This window comes from Fragaria vesca, linkage group LG2, assembly GCF_000184155.1.
Source record: "Fragaria vesca subsp. vesca linkage group LG2, FraVesHawaii_1.0, whole genome shotgun sequence".
Taxonomy (NCBI): Eukaryota; Viridiplantae; Streptophyta; class Magnoliopsida; order Rosales; family Rosaceae; genus Fragaria; species Fragaria vesca.
Window position 1 is genome coordinate 1837231 of NC_020492.1, and position 26038 is coordinate 1863268.

Consider the following 26038-nt stretch of genomic DNA (forward strand, 5'->3'; position numbering starts at 1 on the left):
GAGGGTAACAGCGTTGCTGACTGCTTAGCAAATTTTGGTGCGAATAATGCGGGAGTTCATTGGTGGGATTCATGTCCACCTTGTGCAATTACAGCTTATTCACGTGATTTAGCAGGCTTTCCCAACTATCGTTTTAGTTTCTGATCTTATATTGGTTTTTTGATTTGTAATTCATTAGGCAACAGCATCAACGAATTTGTTCTTCGTTGTTCTTTGTCCTTAGTAGATCACAGGTTTTTGTGTTGTTCTTTTTTTGGGAGAGGTTTTGGTTTATGTCCCCCTCCCTTTATGTACTCTTTTGTTTCTTTTTTTCAATAAAATAACTGGAACCGGGCGTAGGGCTGAGCCTCCTAGCTTGGCTGGGTTCCAAACCCTTAAAAAAAAAAAAAAAAAAAAAAAGGTTTAGAACTTGTCGAATATTGCTTTCCCAATTAATTGGGAAGAGGATTACCTTAATGTGTTTAGGGAACTCTTTGTTAACAGCCTTATAATACTGATTTAATTGCAAATGTAATTACTATATTCTTAAAAGTTTGGAAAGCCAGAAATGACACGATTTTTAGATGGGCAACTCCTAATTCCTTTCAACTACCATGGCAACAGCTACAATGTCTTCGAGCTGTGTGAATCTTAATAAAAGTTCTAGTGGAGTAGAAAATAATGATTCAATATGTTTGGAATGCTTCAAAGTATTATTCTTCTCCGAGTATGAAGTTTATATAGAGATACAATTATAATACTAAGAGGGGACAATATCTCTTACATTTATACAATATATATCACCTACACATATAAGGAAAGTAAATATTTACATATTATTCTACACTCCCGCTTCAAGTTGGTGAATAGATATTGATTATGCCCAACTTGTCAACAGAGTTATCAAATACTTTTCTTGACACATTTTTCGTGAGAACATTTGCTAATTGGTCTTCCGTATACACAAAAGGGAAACGAATGATTTTCATGTCCAAGTTTTCCTTAATGCAATGTCGATCAACCTCCACATACTTAATCTGGTCACGCTGAACAAGATTATGGGCAATTTTAATAGCAAATGTGTAATCACAATGCAAGTTCATAGGATTCTTGAGTTTAAAACCTAATTCTTTTAACACAATGCAAATCCATAGCATCTCACAAACTCCATGTGTCAAACCTTGAAACTATGTTTCAACACTTGACCTAGCAACAACTTTTTGTTTCTTACTACCCCAAGTCACAAGGTTTCCTCCAACAAACTTAAAATACCCAGATGTAGACCGTTAGTCAGTCTTATCACCAGACAAATTAGCATATGTGTACCCCACAACTTTCAATTCATCCTTCTTCTCAAGTAACATACCTTTTTCAGGTGCCATCTTAAGATACTTCAGAATACAGTATGCTGCATCCATATGTTCTTTACTATAACAATGCATAAATTGACTAACCACACTCACAACATAAACAATATCAAGTCTAGTATGAGAAAGATAAATAAGCCTCCCTACTAAATGTTAGTACTTTCCTTTATCAGTCGGAACTTGATCAGGATAGATGGCGAGGTTGTGATTCATCTCAATCGGTGTCTTAAAAGGCTTGCGGTCGAGTATCCCAATGTCAACTAACAAGTCAAGTACATACTTACGTTGAGATAAAGAAATCCCCTTTTTCGACCTTGCAACTTCAATTCCAAGAAAATACTTCAATTGCCCAAGGTCCTTCATCTCAAACTCCCTTGAAAGATACTTCTGTAGAGCCTCAATTACATTTGGATCATCCTCTGTGATAACAAATACTATCAGAGTTGCAACCTGAACGTACCCTGATTACGCTTGATAAACAAAGGTGTGATCTGAGTTGCTTTGTCTATAAAAAAACATCTTCATTGATTTGGAGCATGTTCCAAACCAAGTTCTAGGAGACTGCTTCAAACCATACAAAGACTTCTTCCACTTACAAACTTTTGCCAGCATCTCAATGTCGATCTACTTTTGACTCCTAGTTGCATGTCCATATATATACACCTCTTCCTCCAAGTTTCCATTGAGGAAAGCATTCTTCACATCAAACTGTCGTAGAGGCCAATCTTTAGTTGCTACAAGTGAAATCAAGATTCGTATAGTGTTAATCTTCGCTACAGGCGCAATTGTCTCTTCATATTCAATTCCATAGCGCTAGGTGTATCCCTTGGTATCTAATCTTGTTTACACCTGTCAATGCTCCCATTAGCTTTCAGCTTCATCGTAAATACCAACGACATCCAACAGTTTTTTTTCCAGCAGGTGCTTGCACAACAACCAAGGTCGAGTTTATCTAGCAAGGGCTCTAATTCTTCATTCATCGCTTGAGTCCACTTGAGATCCGCCAATGCATCTTGTACATTACTAGGAATAGATACACTAGATAATTGATTAATAACAAGTAGTGCATGTGATAAATTTTTTATGCCCTTCCCAATTCGTACTTTGATTGCTCTTAGAATTCCCAATTGCCATATGAACCGGGCAGCAGAGATGCATGTGAGCAGAATCTGAAGATAGATGATTCATTAATGTAAAAGGAAACAGTTGAGTTGTTGAAATCACGGTTACAGTAAACAGTATTGCCCTGAAAATTCTAACATTAAACTGACACAAACGTTCATACATCTATAAAAGAAATGGAATGAGAGCCTTGACATGGTGGGGAAAATGCTTAAACTTCGAAACATACCATCTCCTAGTAGCATAGCTCCTACCAGTCAAATAGAATGTTGTTCCGGCCATGTAGGCAAATGCATACAAGGTCTGAGAAATGAAAGCAAACCCTATAAATCCTATGATTTCAAAGAGATAGTGAGGGCATACCACAAGCTCAAACAATCCACCCCTTGGAATCTTATAGTCCTTATCATCATTGCTTTTTGAGGTTGATGGAGACGAAGAGGATGATGATCTCATTCGGGAAAGAAGGTAGTGATGGTAGAAATTGCCAGATATCCCAACTAGAAACAACAGAATTCCAGGGTACTTCAAATCAATTGGTGGCTCTGGTAGCCCTTGGGTTATAGTAAGGTGTTGTGCATAGACCATGGTGGCCGTAGACATGAAGTAACTGAGAGAGATAGGAATCGCAGTATCTAGGGCCATCCCTCCACTGTACTTGTGAACGAATTGAACCTACATTTTAAATAAAGAAAAATAAAATTAAGCAGCAGAGACGTAGTTCCACGAACAACAAGGGAGGCTGGAAGATAGATGTCTATGTTCAATTGAGAGTTGAGACCTCCCACATCTAAGATTTTGCCAGTTGCAGTATATACGTAGTTCTAGCATGACTATATGTGTACACATGAGCAATACCATATGTGTATTGGGATGGCTAAGTTTTTATTAAAAGAAACACAGGCCAGAGGCTACAAACCAGAAAAAAAAAAAGGAAAGCCTAATTAAAACCCAGAAACAACAAGCATCTTAGCCAAGTAGCAAGGAATATTCCATACTTGAAACGATGAGAGGATGGAGATTAGAGAACATAATCTACATCTTACTGCAGAAAGAATAGCCTTCAAAACAAAAAAACAGGGTTCTCTTTGCTAGCAAAGATACAGTTTTAGAGAAAATTATGTAGAGAAGGGGGTAACTAGAGTGTCCTCCGACCAACACCCCTCATTAAGCTTCTAGCTTTGTTGGTCTTGCAATGTATCTTTCTCAAAACTTTTTTTTTGGGGACAAAATCAAGGGGATTAACATCTATATCAATCAGAATGTTTATGTAGCATTATACCCTTTCACATAATAATGTTCATGTAGCATTATACACTGTCACATAACACAAAAGCTGAGGGGAAATTACTTGAGTAAAATTCGATGTAATCTTACCTCCAAAAGTCGTTTGAGGAAATGAATGGTTAGAGCTGAGGAGAGCAATAGATATCTGATACCGTCGTTATGGGGAAAGAGCACCAAGGATGTGAGACTAGCAAGAAATGCGGGAGTATACGCAATTTGCATGCCTCTTCTACCAGATATGTAAATTTGCTTGGATTTTTGAGAATCGGGTTGATTGCTATTCTTCCAGAACTTGGAATACTGCATGTTCTTACCTCTCATCTCTGATATTCCTGCACTGGCCAAGGTGAAGCTGATTGCTGACATGGCTGTGATGAACACAGAAGCTGGTGGTGGAAAAACAAATATGATTGGCCACGCCATGCTCACCATGAACAATATGATTCCCTCAGGTTCTTCTTTCTTGATTGAAGAATCAAAAGTTTAGATCTCAAACTGACATTGTATAAATACCGGAGATTTTCGGTACGTATGCATTTGATTTGTTAATTCGGTGGTGGGTGTTGTTTCTTCTCATTCTAGTGCTCTGAATCGATTATATGCATGGCTCCTATCCTACATTACCTCATGTTGGGGTGAATGGGGTGATGTCACTGCTGGCTCCATTCTAGCCATAAATCTTACATTTGGCTATTTGTTTTTTTTTTTTTTAAAGGACATTTGGCTATTTGGTAATTACACCATATTGGAGGTGTTATAGTTAAAATCTGGAGACATTATGATAAATATGTATTGGGACATCCTCCCTAATAGAATATTTTATATGTGTGTCTTGACATTATGTCATATGATATGTAGTTAGAATATGACTATATGTTCCTTATTATTACCATATTGGTACTTTGTAATTCTTTATATAAAAGACTCGTATCAATAAATAAGATGATAATTCTCTATTCTCTTGCTATATCTCTTTGTCTCTACTGTTTATATTTTATCACGTTAGCATGCACTTTGTTCTAACCTGAGAGCCAATAGCCCACCATTTGTTTTCCGAAACCCTAAAAAAATTTTTTGGCTCCTATGTTTGTAATTCCGACTACAATTTTCGATTTCTTCAAGCGTTTGAAGTTTCAAAATGTATGTTTTGAAACCCTAAATTTGTCCAAGTTCAATAACTAGGGGAGGATAAAATCCTTTTCTCTCTTCTCCATCTCCATTCTATGCTTGAGATTTTGTGCGTGCATGTAAAAATCCCAAAATTTTATTCGCAGGTCAAGAGTGTGTTTGATCACTCTTGTTTCCTTGTCCGGGTTGCGTGTGATCAACCCCGACCTTTCTCCGAATTGTGTTTGATCAATTCGAAGCCTTTTTCGAATTGTGTTTGATCAATTCGTGGCTTTTCCGGATTGTGTGTGATCAATCTATAAGACAAACCATTAAAAAGCATTATTTGTGACCTCTATCAAGTCTCATAACAACTTGGTTTTGTATGCAAGAGCAACATAACCTTCTGCTCATTTAAGTTTTGACGTAGTCAATGCCCAAGGTGAATCTTCGCTTGGTATCTGTGAAACTTTTTTTATTGAAAAAGATAAAACCACATGCCCCTAGGCTAACAAGTCTAGATGTCAAGATTTCACATCTCACGCGCTCAAAGTTTGAAGCGCCACATTGACAAAAGCCTTCAATGACAATTTGTGCAAAAAGTAATGACCACAAAGTACTGTGGAATACACTTATGGAGTGTTTCTTGAAACGTCCATCTAACTCAACTTGTTGAGTTATTAAATCAAGTGGATTGCTTACAACCTTATTTGACTACATATCGTCGATGATATTCCATGGCATCCTGATTCATAATCTTTAGCGGATTCGATCATTATCAAGTTCTCTATGCCCTCTAAGTTGGTTTGGAATTACCAACGAGACTTGATTTTAATCATACAATTGCAAACGAGAATTGTATGTACGCTAATGCGATAAACATATTTGGGATTGTGCTCTAATGTGGGGACAACAATATGGGTCATGGCAATGGCAGAAAATGTCGTGCCGATGTCTAGAAAAGAGGGGGAAGTGTCGCCAGCCTTAATGGTGACACTCCCAATCTAGACACCAATCTGTCAAAACTTCTCACGCCCACTAAGAACAATGCAACTGTTTGGATCTCTGGATCACTGGTTCAAGATTGTCAAGCTCATCCTCAAATTGTGAATGCATACAAAAAGGTACGGAAAATCAATATGAGGACAATAACGTCATCCTCATGATCGCGGATTTCAAAGATTCGGATCCAGCTCTAGCTACCCCTGACTTTGACGTCATTGGCTAGACATTGATTTTCTTTCCAAAGTATATGTAATAAGACGTCGTATTGATGTCCTTTGTTTATTCGAGACCTTGATATATACTCACATTAGCAATAATAAATGCTTTGAGAATTTTTTCGAAATTATGAAACTATTCTCCTCTTATGGTTCGTATTAATTTACAAACAAGATATACATTTTTACATCGTCCTTAGAAGCATGGCATATTTACAATCTATATGGTTAGATTGTGCCGTTTTGGTCTCTTCCAAGTGTAGATGACGCACGGCTTTGTATCCTCAAGGAGGATCACCAACGTGTTTCCGGTTAAGTCTTCTACCCTATAACGGATTTTTCATTATCAATTGTTCAACTAGACTCATCCAAACTCAGTGTAATGTCTTAGAATTGTCCGAAATTAAAGAGATAATGGTTTCAAGTGTGCCTTGCACTACCAACTCTCCACGGATATGCCTAGTCATACTGACTTAGTGTTACCGAAAGCTTTTGATTTTAGATCCCCATACGCTATTAAACCAATTTCCGTCTTGTAAAATACGTTGAAGACATATGAAAATCAAACAATTATCATCATGATCGAATCTTCTAGGTCATCTGAGTTAGTTTTCGCTAACTAGTCATAGAGTTTACGACCTTAGAAAGACCAAAAGGACTTGATTTTGATCATATACACGTCATTTTGGCTTCTCCATATGCCCACATGCCATCCGCAAGCTTCAAAACTTTGTCAATACCAAATCTACGAAAAACAGCAATCTGTCCCTTCTGGACAGTCAACTTTGTTTGAGCTTTGTGAACAGCTCCGAACGAACCAACTAGTAAGCTTTATATCATTGAAAAACACTACGAGTCTAGTTTTCAGAACTTTTCACGATTCATCCATATCTATTTTAATGAAGAAGTTATGGCTGTTTTAGTGTGCAAAGATCATTCTACGCGGAAATTTTTATGCATTCTCGGGATTGCAGCTTTTCGCAACTTCTTTCAATCCCTCTAAATAGTTCAAGTGAAACTATTTACTCTCTTATCTACTCCATTTTGTAGACCTATCTCATAGAGACATTAAGTGCTTCGCAGATAGTGAAACTACCCACAACATTCCAAGGCACTGACAACTATCTCTGGATTTTGTGCCTTGTAAATCTTCTGTGACTACAATAATTGAATCATATAAGTCATTTAGAGACACGGTTTTGCTTGCATTTTGATGCCTTATGGCACTATGATCAACGTCACAGATGCCCTCTATGCATTGAGAGTCAACCGAACCATGTTGAGTTTTAAAGACATTTCAGCTAATAGTTTTCATTTGAAAACACATTGTGAGAATGAAGAAGAGTTCTTTTGTGTATACCTTCTCATGAATGTGGACTGAAATGCATCTTAGAGAAGTTCATGAGTCAATCTAGTGGACTGTATGCCACTATAATTCGAATATCGAATCACATGTTGTCGCTAAACATAATATTTCGGACACCGACTTATATAGGCTTTGGTTCGACCAAATCGGTCATCTCGGAAGAGATATAATGGTCTAAATTTTGAGAAATTCTCATGGACATCCATTCTTCCGCTCAACACGAAGACATTCGGGATCTAGCTTCTCCATGAAGCATGATGGTGATGCCATGGTTGTAAATGGCGGCACCCTGGGGACATTGACATCACTCGAACATGGCTTCAACTTCTCCAAGGTCCTTCGGTCAATTCCTCAAGCAATTGAGATGCACCGGTCTTCCCTCGATGTCTCATTGGGCCCCTGCAATGCTCATTGCTTGTTTTGAAAGCCTATTTTTTAGCTAAATTAGGAGTGAGACTCTCCTACGCTAAATGACACAAAATGAACATTCCATTCTCATATCAAACTATGTAGATAGATACAACCAGCTTGCAGACACTTTTTTATGTTTTATGGTGTTGGTTGAAGTGTTAACACACCGGTCACATGTTACACTATTATTTACTGATTATGCTGCTTATACTTCTACCGGCTCACTACACATTCTTTAAAGAAATTTATCGGGATATAAATTGAAGTGTCATGTACCCCATGTGCACACACAATACGGTCTCACCAAGGCTACAACCAAGCAATTTTAGTTGTCACTCGAACATTATTGATGCGCACCAATCTATTATTACGTCTTGGAGCTATGTAATATTTGCATGCAGCTTTATTATTCATCTATGACCCACCATCATTAAATATTTTTGTACTACAGCTCGTGACTGTGTACTAGGATTGGCACAAAATTGCAATCCTTGAGCTCAAATAGGATTGAAACAGATCTCCAATCTTTGAGCTCGGCTAAATGTTATTTCTAGGTGTCAAATCGTAATGCCACTACGCACAATGATGGGTCATTTGAGATAAATAAGTTTATGTTGGATATAAACCTCCACCTATAATCCGCTTATGTAGAAACCTTGTCAGACAATCTCATTCACCGCTAAATTGCGGATTGTCACATTGATGAGATAATATTCCCGCCGTTAGGGGAGATAAGAACACAAGTGTTCAAGTGTAACGATGTGAATTGTCGTGATTTGTCCCCATTAAGTCTCATCTTGATCCCAAATGCTTAAAGTGTTAAAGTGACGAGATCACATGCTGCAAATATGTCTGTAAAGATTGATGTCCTATCAAGAGGACATGGCGGGACCAAAAAGAGTTGGTCTTGACGCCATCACCGTAGATGATGATAGGGTGACGCCATATAGTGGCAAAATTAGTGTCACAAGGCCGTGTGGCTCCCCAAAAGAAGAGAGGCCCTTAGGTTCGATACTTTCTCGCACTAGGAAAAAAGCGAGCTTGGCACAACCTGATCCATTGATCAATGATACTCAAATCCGTCTCATGAAATCTAAATTGTGATTATCGTTGTGGGACACCTCAATGTCAAATCCAATCCATATAGAGATCTCTACAAGTATTACACTAGTGTACATAAGGACGTGTGATAATGAGTCTACTATCGAATCACCCTTCGTTGATAGATATCAACTTATTTGATTGGCCTAATGGAAAGATGTGATCCACCATTAACAAAGAGATAGGTCCATAGGCAAGTGATGCATACACCGCAAGCTAAACCCTATCAACTATGTCTTTGTTAGATAGCGTAGTGAGAACAAGAGCTTAAACTCACCTTATGGTGCAAGGTCTCTCATTGACATGCACTGGGTTCGACTACGATGAGATATGCTTTCGTAATGGATGTCATTGAACTCCACTATTTTGTCAACTTGGTAGTTTCTGAATAATTGAACATGCAGCTTATGAATGTAGTCATAATAACATCTCTACAGAATCAGAGTTATACATGAAGATCTTAAACGAACTTCATTCATCCAAATCAAGTGACTCCATACCACAGGAGCACACGTTTGCAAAAGGAAGTTTGAAATACACACTAAGTAACTACTTGATTTAGAAGGGATATGGTGAATTATGTCTTTGCATGTTCATTCCGGATTTACATGGACTCTTGATTGAACAAGAGATGCCAATATGTATCAAACATTCAAAGTTAGAATGAAAAAGATCTTGGGAAGATACGGTCTCGAAAAGACACTCGATGATTGTATTGATGATGATTTTCCATCAATCGGCTTAGGCGCTCTAACGAATGCGCTCTAACGACAGTGAGGCCTACATATACCCCATGATTAGTCAAAGTCTTTACTCTAAATAGAGATCTGTTGTTTTGTCTAAAGCAAGATGACAAATATGTGTTAAAAGATGGAGTTCCCATCTAAGTACAATAAGACGCATCAATATACTCAACACAATACGAAAGATTTGACATCTCATTCACTATGAAAAGTTATGAAGCTAAGTGTAGCTATGTGCCCATGCAACGCCAATATAATGACAGTAACTCCTTTTTTAATATTTAATGGTATGAAATGTTGAGGCTTACTCTATCCCTACATAAGAAAGACATATCAAAAGTGAAATCAGCCATGTTTCGTAGATCAAATTCCACAGGACCTACAGGAAATCTCACTCACTGGAAAATGGTGAAATTGGTACCATTGGAAAGATCTATATGTCTACTTTCCAAGGACATCAACCATTTGATCATACCTTTCATATTGAGTGAGTTATGACCGTTTTCATAAAGTATGACGAATCTATTCGAGAATCTGATTTTGGTAAAACTGTCAACTTCAACGGGACTTTGTGAATCCTGACAAACCAGATGTGTGTAATATACGGTTGGAAAGCTAAATGAGTCTTGTCACACCCCAATTTTCGAATGATAATTTTCAAAAATTTGGGCATGATATATCTTAACATCTTAAAATCCCAAAATCTGCTCAACAACTTCCAAACTAAACTCAAATGCTAGAAGTGTAAATGTCAACAAAACTCAACAACTGAGTTAAACATTAAATCTCCTTAATTACATTAACTTCAAAAGTCTAGTAAAATAAGGACGCTCACATGAGCTTAAAAACAAAGTGCAATAATATACAAATAAAATAAAGTGCACAGAAACTAAAATCCTGCCACTATGCCTCTGCCTCAACCCTGCTGATCAACATCTGCAGGTCTAACCCCTACACCATGAATTGGTGCACTGGGTTGTAAACAACAAACCCGGTAAGCTAAAAAGACCGCATGAGTAACTCCCAAAAATAACTCATCACATAAGATAAAACCGGTAATTCCTGCTTTAGAACTCAGTTCAAAAATCGCCTCAAAACAATAAAATTCAAAAGAGAGTAAATAAGAAAACACAATAATTTCCAAAACAATCAAAATCATAAGTGAATCCTGCAAAAAGGATAGTTCAGGAATTCTACTAAAATCACACAAATAAGATTGAAAATCTCATGCATTAAGCATAGTTCATGAGATATATACTCAAAACAAGAAATTTAATTGACAACAATTAAGAACAATGTTAAAACCACTATTTCAACACTTTTACAAATAACATGTACCCATGAGTCTCGGATATTAATAAATACCTCTCATGACCTACAACAACAATTTGTGTACCCATGGGTCCCAGATACCATAAGGTATCTCCCATGACCTACACCGGCAGACGGACTAGAGCTCTATTCCTAACTGTAACCAATCACCCGGCCAAAGGCTTGGAACCCAATTTGACTGTCCAATAACAAATCACAAAATAAAAATAGCATCATAACCGTAACCAATCACCCGATTAAAGGCTTGGAACCCGGTTTGACTATTTAATATCAAAACACAAAAATGATAAATAGCATCTTAACCGCAACCAATCACCCGATTAAAGGCTTGGAACCCGGTTTGGCTATTTATCCAACAATCACAATATCACAACATTATCATCAACAACACAAGATCACATCATAAATTATATCATTCCACATAGATATATTTACATGAACAAATATAGATATTCCACAAGAATAATCTATCAATAACCAAAAACATTATGATCATATGAACCTTAAAAATAATCATAAAATAGGAAAACTTGTTTTAACTTACCTATGAGCCGTTGGTGATCAAGCTCATATATTTAAAAAAACAAAAAAAACATAATTTTTAAATTATAATCATTATAATCATCATCTCATCATAATCATAATCATCATCACCATCATCATCATAATCATCATCATAATCATCATCTTATCATCATAATCATAATCATAATCATCATCATAATCATCATAATCATAATCATCATCATAATCATCATCACCATCATCATCATAATCATCATAATTCCATAAATAATTGGTTCCAAGTGAACATTGGTGAGATGTTACTCACCTAAATACTCCCGCTGCGTCTTCAATAACAACACAAGAGTCAAGCCAAGCCAATCACACTTCACAAATTACCTAAAATTACACAAACAATAACCTTAGTAACCAAGGATATCACAACACCCTTAAACTAACCCTTAGCTCAAGGGAGGACAATTTCCCAAGGTCATCACACTTAACAACCCCAATAAGACTGCCTCTAATCCTCAAACCGTAACTCAAATCATAACCAAGCCTAAAATCAAACTTAAAGTCCTAACATACAAACCTTGCTCACAACCTAGAAATTCTACATCTCAACAAGCTCACAACAATAAGAGCTAGCTAACCACATAAAAATAAAGCTAGGAACACTGCCGGAGGTGCTGCCACACGCCACCACAGGCGGCAGCGAGTGGGCCCCACGCGCCACCCCATCAACTTCAAAATCTAAGCAAGCTCCCAAGATCAAACTTGTAGGTCACATCAAATGGAACACTTTTCATACCTGTGGCCAAAGCCAATTCGGCCGGAAAGAAACAAGGAGCATTTCGAACTCCAAAGCTCCACGCTTCAAATTAGGCTTCAAGGCTGGTATTATCATGCTCAAAAGGACAAGAACTTCCAGAAATGGGTAGCCTCAAACCTCGATATCGCCGAAATCGGTCGGAGCTTCACCGCCGGTGGCAGCAGCAACTTGCGGGCCTTGCTACGCCGTGCACAGTGCTCCATAGGGTGTGAGGCTAGTATGAATAGAAAGAGGGGAGTGAGAGCTTTCCAATGATACCAAGCACACCCAAATCCGTCGCCGGATGGCCGAGTTATGGCCGGAAGAAGTTTGAGGGTGAAAATGGAGACGGGAGAGAGAGAGAGAGAGAGAGAGAGAGAGAGAGAGAGAGAGAGAGAGAGAGAGAGAGAGAGAGAGAGGAGGAGGTAGGTAGGTAGTAACGGTAACGTAACGTAACGTAACGTTAACGTAACTTAACTAACTAACTAACTAACTAAACTAACTAACTAACCGTAATAACTACGTAACTAACGTTAACGTAACTACGTTACGTACGTACGTACGTACGTACGTACGTCGTACGTACGTACGTACGTACGTACGTAACGTACGTACGTACGTAGTAGTAGTAGTACGTACGTACGTACTACGTAGTACGTACGTACGTAGTACGTACGTACGGACGAGTAAGTAGTAGTAGTAGTACGTACGTACGTACGTAGTAGTAGACGTAGTAGTAGTAGTACGTAACGACGTACGTACGTACGTAAGTAGAGAGTAGTAGNNNGAGAGAGAGAGAGAGAGCTGAAGGAGGGAGGGGCTTTATTAGGGTTCCAAAAATAAAAACCCCCAAGTTTTCCTATTATACTAATAATCCCGAAAACCACAAAACTTATGCTGACCAAAACTTCTTCGTACGAAGTCCGTTTTACGCGTGCCGCATGTCTACGAACTCGTATCGCTAAGCTCTACAACTTCCGTGAATGAAGTTTCTCGAGAAACCCAACGAATAAAAAGTCAACTCTATGACCCTTAAAGAAACAAAAAAAACCCTTTTGGGAAATTTACGCGTCTGAACACTTCCACTCTTTCTTCGAACCTCAAAAACACACTAACTTCTAACTCGAAAACTCCCAAATAAAAATAGAAACTAATATCAAATTTTCGGGGTTTTACAAGTCTAGTTTCCAAAACCGTTTACGGTTCGTTCATACGTATTTCCTAGAGGAAGTTACGACTGTTCTAGTACCTCATGGTCATGCTGTGCGGAAATTTGATTTCCAGCGCGAACTTATGTTTTGAGTATACAAGCGGCCTTCTTCTCAAGATCTAAGTGTAAAAGATTGTTTGAGGAAAATACGGCATGATCTAGTTAATCATTGTCGATGCCACATTTGAAGACATGTTAAAGAGCATTGACATGCTAAATTATTAAAATTTCCTTGATTAGTAAGAATCAGGAAGAGCCTGATGATTGATGTAAAGATCAGGGGGAGGTGCGAACTTCAAGGGAAGGCTAGCACATAATTGTCACTATCAAATGTGAAGGGTGCGTTGTACTTTTTTCTCCCACAGGGTTTTTGTTCCTTGACGAGGTTTTTAACGAGGCGACATATCAGCACCACTGGTATACCGGCGCGCGGTACAAGGAGGAATGTTTTAAAATATTCCATATGTGTGTCTTGGCCTTCTGCCATCAGGATATGTAGTTAGAGTATGACTGTGTGTTCCTTATTATTACCATATTGGTACGTACTTTGTAATTCTCTATATAAATGGCTCCTATCAATGAATAAGATGATGATTCTCTATTCTCTTACTAAATCTCTTTGTTTCTACTGTTTATACTTTATCAAAGGGTATTTTTTTTCTTTAGGATTAAATTCTATATTATAAAATTCAATGTTACAACCATGGGGTTTCGGTGATGAATAAAAGTCCCTACTCTCCTCCCTACCCAAACAAGCGATTACAGTGGATAAGGACCGAAAAGGGTTCAACCGTAATCTAACATATTCCAGAAGCCTCGATATATCCTTACAGTCAACCTCAAGAAGGACCAACTCTTTCAAACACTATATGCCAAAACTACCAGCATATATATACAGGCAACCTCCCCATTACATTGACAATAAGAAATAACCGACGTTAAAATAATCTTTAGACAAGACACACTAACCATGGCCCACCCATCGACACGACCCACGACACCACTCTACCAAAACCCTAAACCCTCGCTCAAAGAGGAGGGACAACTAAACCACACCAAAAAAAAAAAAAAAAATCAAACCTAAACAAACAAAAACCAGACCTGGGCCAAAGAGCCCAAGCCCAACCCTCCACAACCCGGCCCAATGGACCTCACAATTCAAGCCATCCAAAAGCTCGACCCAAAACAAACTTATGAATCCGTCTAAACATCGACCGTCGCTCCGTCACTGATATCGTCGCCACCATAGAAGAAGCTCTGTCGCTTGCATCACACCACATGGGAGCAGGCCACTTACCAATGAGATAAGTGACAAAAGTAGTAGAGAAACTCAACCTAGATCGAGATATATTCAATCCGGGCAGGGCTCCGCTGCCATGGAGTCACGTCGCTCCTATTCACCTCCAGATCCACATCACCACCTCTCTGCAACAACATGTTATGTATGCTGAAAGAGCTTGTGGAGCAGTCAGACTCGTCGTCGCCGCTCCTCTCAGTCTGCCCTCCGTCAAACTTGAAAAACTACTAGGTGTCCGGGCTTCTCACCTCACCGAAAATTTACGTGTGCACTCTGAATTCTTGCTAATGCATGCTCGGGTGATTCCTTAGATGAATCTTTTGTATGCCTGAATCGACTGCCACTAGTAACCTTGGTTGATTTTGTCGTACCATTGTCACCATCTATCAAGAACGCTACATTCGGGCTCCTACAATAAAGGATCTTGATATGCTCCTACAATAAAGGATCTTGATATGCTCCTACAAAAGCGACAAGGTTTCCTAAAATGAATAATTCATTGAACTGTATGCATTGTTAGTGGAAGAATTGTTCAGTCGGATGACATGGGAGGTTTAGCGGCAAAACAAGAAAGCCAACCATTGTTCTGGAAGCTGTGGCTGATCCCGACACCTAGATCTGATATGCTTTCTTTGGAATCCCAGGAGCCTAGAATGACCTCACTATTCTCGAACGTTCCCCACTATTTGATGTTGCACAACAGGTCAGTTACCACAACTTAATGACCATGTCATTGTGACTCCTTATGTGTTTGGGTACTACCTTGGTGATGATATTTACTCTAAGTTGGTGACACTGGTGCAAGTGTTTGGGTACTACGTTACTGGTGGCATTTACCTTAAGTGGGCAACACTTGTGCAATTTATCAGACAACCTAAGGATGAACAAGAGTATTATTCCACTAAACAAGAGGCGTACACAAGGATATTGTTGAAAGGACATTTGGAATACTGCAAGCACGATTTGCGATAATTAGGCTACCTGCAAGAGGTTGGGATAACGATTTATTATTTAAAATCATGTTTGGCTTGTATTATACTGCATATCATGATTGTGGAGGAGGAGCGAGATGACGCTATAGTGGTGACTCTGATGATGAACCAAACCCAAATAGGTCAGGAGAATTCAGGATAGAATATATGATTGACCAAAACTAACATGTTAATCCAAGAAGACGGCACATTACAATGACCAAATACATGTCTCGTTACCGAAAGGTACACCCTCATATTGGAAACAATAATCTACAAAAAGATCTTATCATCAAACATGTCTTGTCAACTAGAGAATAATCGAGAGGAAAGGAAAGGAAAACATAGGCCGACCAAATATTTATTTTGCTTCCATCAGACTACACTGAAATGTGTCTGAATGTGGATAAAACAATAGGAAATGGAGAGCGATGTGGTAGGTAAGTGCTGAAGACAACACTTATATGTTGTTGTTTGTGCATTCAGGCGACATAATGTTCAAAAGCCTTCCAAATTTGACATATTTCAAACGACAGATAATCTGCATAATTCGTCGTCTGATACCCCTATCAGATGACGACCTATCAGACGATGAGGCAAAATTTTCATTTGATACCCCTATCAGACAGCACCAACTTAGACGACATAAGAGTATCATGATATTTTTGGCATAGTGAGCTACAACATCCTCTCTCAAACCGAAAAGCAACGGCAGAGCCGGCAACGCTAGGCTGGGAGAAAAAAGGAATAGTCCTTTGTTAATGGTTCTTATCGACTTATCGTTCGTGTTTTTGGATCAATGCTACACTCAATCGTTGAAATCTTGTTCTTTTATGTTGATCATATATGGAACTAAATCAATAAACTTCAAAGTTCAAACTAAATCCTTCTAATTTCTTTAGTATTCGTGTAGTGTCATCGTGGCGTGTGCAATTTTATAGGGTCTACTTGGGGTTGAGAAGTCTCTAGTTCCCGAATGTATATACTTTCGATCATAAAGGAAATGTACTTTCGATCAAAAAAAAATTGCAGTAAAAGATCCCATATGCTTCGGTAGTGTAAAAGAGGGAAAAAATTTAGCCCACAAAACAATAGCAGAAGGCCAGCCACAATCTGAGAGGAAATTTTTGGAGGGGTCCATCATATCCATGGACTGTGGAGAGTTCCACATCTGCCAAACTCAGGAAGTACCAAAAGATAATAAAACCATTTACGTCTCTTCGATTTTTCAACACTGGAACTTCGCACTTGAATTCCACTACTGCAATGGAAGCTTGCTCCTTGCAGTCAGCAACAGTAACCACTGTACCCTCCTCTTTTTCTCATGGGTTTAAAGACAAGCCTTTTCTACGTGGTCAGGTCCTCAAGATTTCCAATTCAGAGAGGTATCCAAATGTCAGAAAGCTTGGATTTCTTCGTACCAAAGCTCAAGCTTCAGGTATGTAGTAACAATTTTCAATGTATCCTGGAAATGGGTTTGTTTTTCTTATACACGTAAACTAAACTTGGTTTGGTATGGTTTGAATCTTAACATGATGCACAATTTTGCTGTATTATGATTCCTCTCCTTTCTAGATTTTCAAATGTCTGTGCTTTTGTCTGTAACTTCCAATGTATGTTTAAAGAAGTAGCAATAATATGATCCCACCTTCAAAATGCAGTAGACTTTGACAGTTTTACTGTTTAAGCTGCATCATTTCTAAGTTCTCCAGAAGACTGAAGGTTCAAGTAATGTACGTCTGAAGAGTTGGTTATCTAGGAAGGAATTGCAATGTAGGGGCATTTTACATAAAGACGATTCTTTGAAAGAACTTTGGATTATGAGTAGTGCAAGGTTCCAAATTAGAACTGGGGTCATTTGCAATTTCGGATATATATTTTTCCTGTTTTTTTTTTTTCCTAAAATGAATCTGGAAGGTTAATGATGTAGAAACTCTACATCTTGATACTTATAATGGAATTCAACTTTGAGAGATATATCTCCAAAACTTTATACCACAAATGCAGCAAAATAATGAGTTTATAGCAGCCGTTGTACTGTCAAACTGGTCATTGTAAGCAGGCACCTAGCTTCCCTTATAGGATGTGAGACATAGGTAAATTAAATACCTATTTACTCTCTGTAAGAAAATATACTACTTCTTGCATGATCTGACTACTACATTATGGTGAGGAAGAATACAGCACAAGGAAGTGACTTATGATTCCGACTACATGTGTGACACTATTATCTTTCTTATTGGTAAATGATAAGCACTCTACTTCTTTCACCACCAACATGTAACTTAGTTTTATCGCTCTCACTAGGGACAAAGAATTCCAGCTCAGAGATAGTTGAGGAGGTCACAGGAAGGGTAGGTCTGAAAGATGAGAATGTGGTATTTGTTGCTGGTGCTACTGGTAAAGTTGGTTCACGAGCAGTAAGGTTTATATGTACTTCTAACTCCATGTTTACTTGAAAAATGGTTCAACTGGTAGATTAGAATTGCTCAGCATACATTTTCATATTCAGGGAGCTTTTGAAACTTGGGTTTCAAGTCAGAGCTGGCGTCAGGAGTGCTCAGAGAGCCGCCACCCTTGTGCAGGTACAACTGTTATTGTGACACTGTTTTTCCACCGCTTCTCATTACATCAAAGTTATGCTAAGTAAATAACTCTTCTGCAGAGTGCTAAGCAAATGAAGCTTGATGTTGAAAGTGCAAGCCAAGGAAGCCAACGTAAGATTAAAGCTTTACAACTATCAATTTCTTCTTACATTTTCCTTCTGTAAGCTATCAAAGGTAAAAGAAAGAAAAAGTGATAACTAAAGGCATTCTAGGTTTTAAAAAACAGATTTAGCTTTTACAATATATGATTCTTCTAGGAAGTAACAGGTAGCTTTGGTCTTTAGCCCAGCTGTAGAAAAGCTTGAAATTGTGGAGTGCGACTTAGAGAAACAAGATCAGATTGGACCAGCATTGGGAAGTGCTTCAGTTGTCTTGTGCTGCATTGGTGCAAGCGAGAAGGAGATTTTTGATATTACCGGACCATATCGGATTGACTATCTGGCTACCAAAAATCTTATCGAGGCAGGTGAGTAAGTCAATCAACTGGTAGCCTGTACCTATCACTTTGCAAGTTGTAAAATTTATTGGGGTTAACATGTGCCATGATTTACTGAACATATTTGATAAGTGTAATTCTATAAAGCTTAGCTGTAATTACCCAGTAAAGGGAAAAGTGAAAACCTATATGCTTGCTCTGCTCTATTTCACCCCCTGTCTGCATAGATTTGTTGATAATTGCAACTTTCTTCAAAATATTTGAGTTAAACTGCACTGAAACAATCTTAGGTGGTATTGTGTAATCTTAGCCGCCAATCCTGAATCACTCATTCTCTTTGCCAGGGACATTGTAATAGAAATGTAGTTCCCAAGTTGAAACTTAACAAGAGCTTAATGCTCTTTTATTTGGTTAAATTGATATTTTATTTTAAAATATATATGGGAAGGTGTAATAGAGTTTAGTGCACTGGGGTGGCAACTGATATCACTATTGAGCATTGAGAATATATGTACTTTATCTTTGATCTTGACTTAACACGCAGCTTAATTTTGAAACAAAAGAATATGAAAAGCTTGACTATTCAGTTATCAATTTGCAGCAACTGTTGCAAAAGTTAACCACTTCATATTGCTTACATCTCTGGGAACAAACAAGGTTGGATTTCCCGCAGCTATTCTTAAGTGAGTTTCCAAGTCCTTATCCTCTTATGCTTAGTGAACATTTGAGATGTATCATTTATAGCTGCCTATGACCTTGAGATAATTGGTACTTCTTTACTTGGCTAAACTGACTCAGTTTTCCCCCCTTTAATAGTTTATTTTGGGGTGTCCTGATTTGGAAAAGAAAGGCAGAAGAGGCACTGATAGCCAGTGGACTTCCCTACACTGTGAGTGTTTAAGTAAATGAAATTCAGAATTTAAAGGTGCTTTCAGTACTTAACTTTGATCTTCTCAGATAGTGAGACCCGGTGGAATGGAACGGCCTACTGATGCTTACAAGGAAACTCATAACATTACTCTCTCAACGGAAGATACTTTATTTGGAGGTCAAGTGTCGAACCTGCAGGTACTTTTGCGTGAAGTTTACTCAAGTGCAGTGATGTTTTTCTGTTTTCAGCATTAACCTGTTAAACATGTTATCAGAAATCACAGTATTATTACAATGCGAAAAATCCTGAAGAATTGTTCTTTTTTGAGGCTCAATATCCTGCTTCTTTTCTTGTCTTTTGTCCTCTCCACACCTTTTCTTCTAACAATGGTAAAATCAATTGTTATTTTCTATCCTGTCTTTGTGAAGTTCCTTACTGCTGTGTGTATCTGTGAAACAAGGGAAAGTTTTCTATCTGTGTTAAAATGTTGTAGTTGTAGTTGTTTTTATTGGAAAATGATTGAGGCACAGCATTTTGTTTACCACATTCTCATTTCACGGGTAATAAATCAATCAAACCTTGCATTGAGCCTGTTATTCTTCTCTTTTTTTTAAAATGAAAATCTTGACAAGCTATTCATGCATGATATTATGGAAATGAAAAATGATAATAAACATCAATCAAACAGTCCAAGTAAAAGAGCAAATGGTAGTCATAAGTTCTTACGCACCCACACTTCTTTTTACAGCCTGGAAGACTTTTATGTAGTATTGGTTTTCCTCATAGTGACACCCACTGTTTTCATGCAAAAGTGTAGTTTTCTCCGGAAGTACAAGGTCAAATTTTAATATTTTTCACGTACGTAAAATGTAGAATTGGTTTTTACTCATGTGAATAGTTCCGTCTTCTTAAACGGTTAAACCCTTCTCTCATTTTATTCTCCCGTTTAGTTTAAAATTTTAAATAGAGAAGATAATCTGTAATATGATTTGAGAATCCTGAAAGTCATCAATCAACTTCACAAATAAGCTTTTATCGATTGATACAGGTAGCTGAGCTCATGGCGTGCATTGCCAAAAATCGTGGGCTTTCTTATTGCAAAGTAGTTGAAGTAGTTGCAGAAACAACTGTTCCATTGACTCCTCTGGAGGAACTTCTGGCAAAGATACCATCTCAACGCGCTGACATTTACTCACCAAAGGTATATTCCTCCTTGCTTTTGTTGACATGTATTCATTTAAAACAGTTCAAGTTGTTCAAGAAAATTTCATCTGAGAGCCTTGAGGTTCCGAAGTGGTCCCGAATTCCTGGAGTGTTCTCTTATTGTTATCACTACTCTTTAAGAGATCCATTTAAATCAGGCCTGTGGACTGGTAAAATGGAACTCACTGTCCTGGCAATAAGACAGATACAACTTTGCAACATTCCTTTTCATGAAGCTTTTCGGATGAATTCTTTGACAAGAGTACGTGTGGGGGGTTCTTATGGAATGCAAGTTAAAATGGGGTAAGGGATATTTGAAGACTTACGGAATATGAAGACTCTCTCTTTGCGGCTTATCAGCTAAAAACGTAATTAGTTCTCTACATGAGGCGGTTCCTGTGGATGGAATGGTGGGTCTGTGTGCTTCAGAATTTTTAGGCCATGGCTGGAAACAAAGGACTTCTTTTGTGTCATCATAAAAAAATCATAATACCATCAAAGCTAATTTCTTGGATACCAGAGCCAAATTAAAGTTATTTTTGGTGTCATTAGGAATTTGGTGGTAGTGCTGCTGCTGCTGCTTCTGATCCAGAACCTTCTAAGAGTGCCACACCTGAGAAACCAAGCACTCCCATTGAGAAAGTACCGTCTAAAGAAGTGCTCGTAAAACAGCCATCATCTCCTTATATTGCGTAAGCCAACTTATCAAGTGCCATTTGTAACTTGGAATATCTATTAATCATTTGAAGAAAACCTAACATTTGTTTTCCCAAATACTGAAGCTATGAAGATTTGAAGCCACCAACATCTCCTACTCCATCATCTCCTTATACTGTTGGTGCCAAGAAAGCAACTGATTTAGATGCCACGCCTTCAGCACCAGAGGCCACCCCTTCTCAGGAAACTTCAAAAGCTATTTCAGATGAGAAAATCAGCATAGAAGAGACTCCAACTTCTGTGAATGAGAATAGTTCTCCCTCTCATGAAGTGTTAATAACACAGCCTCTTTCACCTTATTTCGTGTAAGTTATTTCTAATGCTCCTGGGACTCCTGTTGCATAGATGTGCAATTTCTTTGGCTTAAAGTGACATAGTTTTGACAGTTATGAGGATTTCAAGCCACCAACTTCTCCAAGACCAACACCTGCTGGTCCCAGAAAAAATCCTTTGGATGCCTCAGATTCGGTAGAAGTTTCCTCCACACCGGTAGAAGCTGTATCACAATCAAGTGGAGGCAATGATGCTACGGCAAGCGGTGCGTCTGTTTCTCCCCAGAAACCCACTCATAGCCATTCACCCTACCCTGCGTAAGTTTTTCCTGACGGTTTAATGTTTGTTCTCATCTTTCTGAGCAGTGTAGTTTGCTTGTTACTTTTTAGTTTTTACTTGTGCTCTTAGAGGGATAATATCTGCTTTCTTCTTTCATGTTAATTATGGCATGCTTGCAGATATGACGATTTCAAGCCCCCTTCATCACCATCTCCTAGTCCTCCGACCACATCACTCCTTTCAACACCAGCTGCAGACAATGGATCCCAGCCGGGTACCTTATCAGTCAACAGAACAGTCAAAATTCCAACAGAACATACACAAAGTGACACAGACCAACATACCAAACCAAAGCCAAAACCACAATCACCTTTCACTATGTAAGCGTCTTCCTTGTTCCATATTTTAGTTTCTCAGTGAGATTTCCTAAGATCCATTTTACTACATATGGAAATGTTTTTCTTTCACCACGCCTAAAAAGGCATTCCGATTTTCAGTTCTGACTAGAGTTAATCTTCCAAATAGATAGATTGTGACCATTGTTGTTTTTAAAACTTAATGAACTGCAAAGCTTATAAATGAACAGGTACGAAGACTTAAAGCCTCCAGCATCGCCCATGCCATCCCTAAAGAAATCCTAGTCCCATCAATTTTTTACAAGGTATGATCTCAATTTCTCCATACTTTTCAATTTTCATATCTGAAGAAAATAGAGTGTTTCTGTTTATTTGAGACCAAGCCCTATGTGCAGAATTAACACTATCTACTTGTAACAGAACCATATATAGGTGCTAGTAAATCTGAACTTTGCACCAAGGATTGGCAAAGTTTGTATACTCATGAAGAGGAAGCAGCTGAGATTGCGGGAGTCTTATTCTTGGAAACTATAATGTCAACAGTGTATGTGTAACTGTGTGAATATATACCTCAAGATTATGCAAACTCCAGCAACGTAATTTCGCTTGAATAAATGATAATTTTATGTTGCGGTTTCAAAAAAATTGAGACAAATAGACTTCAAATGCGTTATAAATCGTGGGATGACAAGGGCTCATGTGAGTCATGTCAAATTGTCAATAACACAAACTTACCAAAGGAAAATCATCTGCAAGTAACTAAACATCACATTACGCAAGAGTTTCCAAACACAGTGGAACTTAGCTTTCACCGTATGGTGTCTCTCCCTTATTGAAACAACATCACTGATATTAATATATGCAGTTCTGAACTTCTGATAGGAAACCAAGTAGATACTTTGGTTTCACCAAAAACGGATCCACTGCGTGCCATTTTCGGTAAATCCCTCATTGCTAGGTCTTTGGGCTAAGAGTATACTGTTACAATATCATATATCATTATATCAAACATCACTACATATTATATCCTATAGTTTTCATTACATAAAAGAAAATGAGATTACAATAATGTTCTATCATATGCTAATTTTTCCAAGTATCAAAGGCAAATCAACCTCATCACACCACTCCACACACCTTGTCTCACAATAACTAGTGTTGACCTCATTAGGCCAATAACTCAACCAAACCTTCCCTCCTATTCTCCACTTCAACACACTCCCTTCCATCTCCCTACTCAATCTCCATCCAACCCCTTCCCCATACTCATCTCCACTCAACACCAAACTCCCCGTTTTAGTAAACGCCCTATTCGCACCTTGGTATCGTCTACGTAAACTGTTATTGTTCTCTCTTTTCTCACCAATAGACGGATTACACGTTGCCACTTCATTACCGGTCACGTTATCACATAACACAGCATCGAAAACAGCGGCATTCCCCTCGGCATCTTGGTCCCACCTCCAATTCTTCTTCCTTGTCCTCGTGGACATCCTCATTGCCGCTTTCACTCTCGGATTTTTTGACTTGCCGAAACTACTCTTCATAATCTTTTGCATTTTCACTTCTTTCTCCCCGTTATCTGTGGATCGCCCCAAACTCAATCCATGCACATAGTTCGCCCCGACTTCAGGCCCAACCCAAACTCGTATCCTCGACGGGAAATACTTCTCGTCAGCATAGTCCACGTCATTGTTTTTGTTGAATCCAAGAGTCACCACGTGGAAACGTAAATTGTCGACATGTGCCGTCACCTGAATAAATCCGTCATAGAATCCAACGGAATATTCCACCTGAACAACTGCCTCCAGCTGCTGGTGAGCCAGAGCGTACTTCAGCACCGAGTCCTTGGTCGTTTCCATAACCGGAAACTGATTCGTCTGAACGTTGACCGAGCGCGTGGTTCTCATCCCAAGCACCGGCGCGTATCCCTTCAGCACCCAAAACCCGCAAGCCTCGTTCGCGTACGAGAATCCTAAATTCTGATGAGACGGCGCCGTCAAAGATGTTAGCGTCTGTAAACCTACGCCCACCTGCCTTAACATGCACCATTTTGCTAACATGTACCCGAGGGTACGCATGAAGCACAGCTCCGCGTCCACTCCGACTGTGATCAAGAACGTCCGCAGCGCCGGCGCGTGCTTAGACATCAAACCTTCAATATTAGGAGCCAGCAAGGACTTGAAGTAGAGTGAACCAACCTCACTCGGCGCGTCACACGCGCACAGCCAGAAGAGCCGCGTAATGAAAACCAGGTCGAAGAAGGTGGAGAAAGACTCGGGAGAGTGTGAGTCCATGACCCAAGAAAGCGGGTCGGGTTTGAGAGCCTGGAGCTGGGAACGCGGGCACGTGCTATCGTGCGCCGTCGGCGACCGGGATATGATCTCCTGGAGAAGCTGGAGTAAGAGAGGGAGGAACGGCTTCTCTGAAGACAAACAACACGTGTCAGAAACCCAGAGGGTCTTCTTGGAGAGGTTCTGAAAGCCATGCAAGCAAACCGAGAAGGTGACCAATGTGTCGATGTTGGAGCCGGAACTTCGCTCAGCTCTGAGTTGGATGGACTGAGTTGCGGAGCTGCCGTGACTCGGTCCGGCGCTAGCGAGTTCGAACACCAACGAGGGGTCCGACTCGGTCCATTGGGACAAGTTGGGTAGCTCGCAAATCCATGACCAAATGTCAAGCATGGTGTTAATTTTCTCTATTGGGGTTTAGGGGAGATCGATGAGAAATTCTGTGGAGCTAGTTGTGGTGGTAAGAGAGTTGGGGTTTTAAAGAGGGAATGAGTGATGATGGGTTAGCCACAATCACCATGGAAATAACAGAAACCACGTATGAGGGAGGAGGCTATAGCGAGGGTTGTGGTTCTTGAATCCAACGGGTGGTTCTGAGGGGTTTGATATGGAGGTTTTGGACTGGATGCATTAAATTTGGGACAGATATGAAGTTCGCTTTCGTTCTCTCTTGTGTGTTCTTGGTTCGATAATTCGGATTGAAAATTGTTTGCATGCTGCTAGTCTCTGTGACTAAATAGGATGTGGAATCTGGGTGGATGCAGTTTGGGGTCTGGCGGCTTACACGTGGAGATTCGTAGTGGGACAAACATGTATAGATATGAATCGCAGATGAAGACAACTCCGATCAGGAGAAAACAAAGACTATATATATTCTCAGTTAAGAGGCATTCACCATGAAAACTACGTACTGTGATTCTCAGTTAAATGGTTATGAACTGTTAACTATATTCTTCATATTGCATCAATTGTATTTAGATAGTACTATAACTAGTTAACTACTGGAGGTAGTCGTAGTTTTAAGTTTTTTTTTTTTCTTGGGCAAATGCCCTTTCTTTTTACTTTTGATATATATTCTCCCTACAATCTCCGTATCCTTGAGGACGTTGATGCCTCAATTAGGGGTTTATTTTACTTATATATGTATTTCCCAACAATGAGGAGTTTGAAAGAAGTAG

General features: G+C 38.9%; 3 protein-coding genes across 3 annotated transcripts; 1 reads left to right on the forward strand and 2 right to left on the reverse strand.

Moving 5' to 3' along the window:
- Window positions 1-2535: 2535 nt before the first annotated feature.
- LOC101304356 (very-long-chain enoyl-CoA reductase-like) lies at window positions 2536-4178 on the reverse strand. Its single transcript, XM_004291997.1, has 2 exons — window positions 3846-4178; window positions 2536-3143 (listed from the first exon to the last, which is right to left on the reverse strand). The coding sequence occupies exons 1-2, from the start codon at window positions 4176-4178 to the stop codon at window positions 2634-2636; spliced, it is 843 nt and encodes a 280-aa protein (XP_004292045.1). The 3' UTR covers window positions 2536-2633.
- A 12916-nt stretch (window positions 4179-17094) lies between these two features.
- Window positions 17095-23195, forward strand: LOC101304525 (protein TIC 62, chloroplastic-like). The gene is made up of 15 exons (XM_004289643.1): window positions 17095-17266; window positions 18136-18253; window positions 18341-18413; window positions 18494-18545; window positions 18724-18900; window positions 19472-19553; window positions 19687-19759; window positions 19828-19938; window positions 20790-20942; window positions 21497-21636; window positions 21727-21966; window positions 22048-22251; window positions 22393-22593; window positions 22800-22874; window positions 22990-23195. Exons 1-14 carry the CDS (start codon window positions 17095-17097, stop codon window positions 22852-22854), a joined length of 1851 nt encoding a protein of 616 aa, XP_004289691.1. The 3' UTR covers window positions 22855-22874; window positions 22990-23195.
- A 450-nt stretch (window positions 23196-23645) lies between these two features.
- LOC101304648 lies at window positions 23646-25253 on the reverse strand. Its single transcript, XM_004291998.1, has one exon. It carries the CDS (start codon window positions 25251-25253, stop codon window positions 23646-23648), a length of 1608 nt encoding a protein of 535 aa, XP_004292046.1.
- Between the last annotated feature and the right edge of the window lie 785 nt (window positions 25254-26038).

What these genes read in the sequence shown, in the direction of transcription:
- LOC101304356 (XM_004291997.1), bottom strand. Translation starts at nt 4,178, where the DNA reads ATGGCGTGGCCAATCATATTTGTTTTTCCACCACCAGCTTCTGTGTTC. An exon ending in TCCTCAAACGACTTTTGGAG is followed by an intron (nt 3,144 to 3,845) that starts GTAAGATTACAT and finishes TTTAAAATGTAG; the next exon opens with GTTCAATTCGTTCACAAGTA.
- LOC101304648 (XM_004291998.1), bottom strand. Translation starts at nt 25,253, where the DNA reads ATGCTTGACATTTGGTCATGGATTTGCGAGCTACCCAACTTGTCCCAA.
- LOC101304525 (XM_004289643.1), top strand. Translation starts at nt 17,095, where the DNA reads ATGGAAGCTTGCTCCTTGCAGTCAGCAACAGTAACCACTGTACCCTCC. An exon ending in TTTCCCGCAGCTATTCTTAA is followed by an intron (nt 19,554 to 19,686) that starts GTGAGTTTCCAA and finishes CCCCTTTAATAG; the next exon opens with TTTATTTTGGGGTGTCCTGA. An exon ending in CCATCATCTCCTTATATTGC is followed by an intron (nt 21,637 to 21,726) that starts GTAAGCCAACTT and finishes CAAATACTGAAG; the next exon opens with CTATGAAGATTTGAAGCCAC.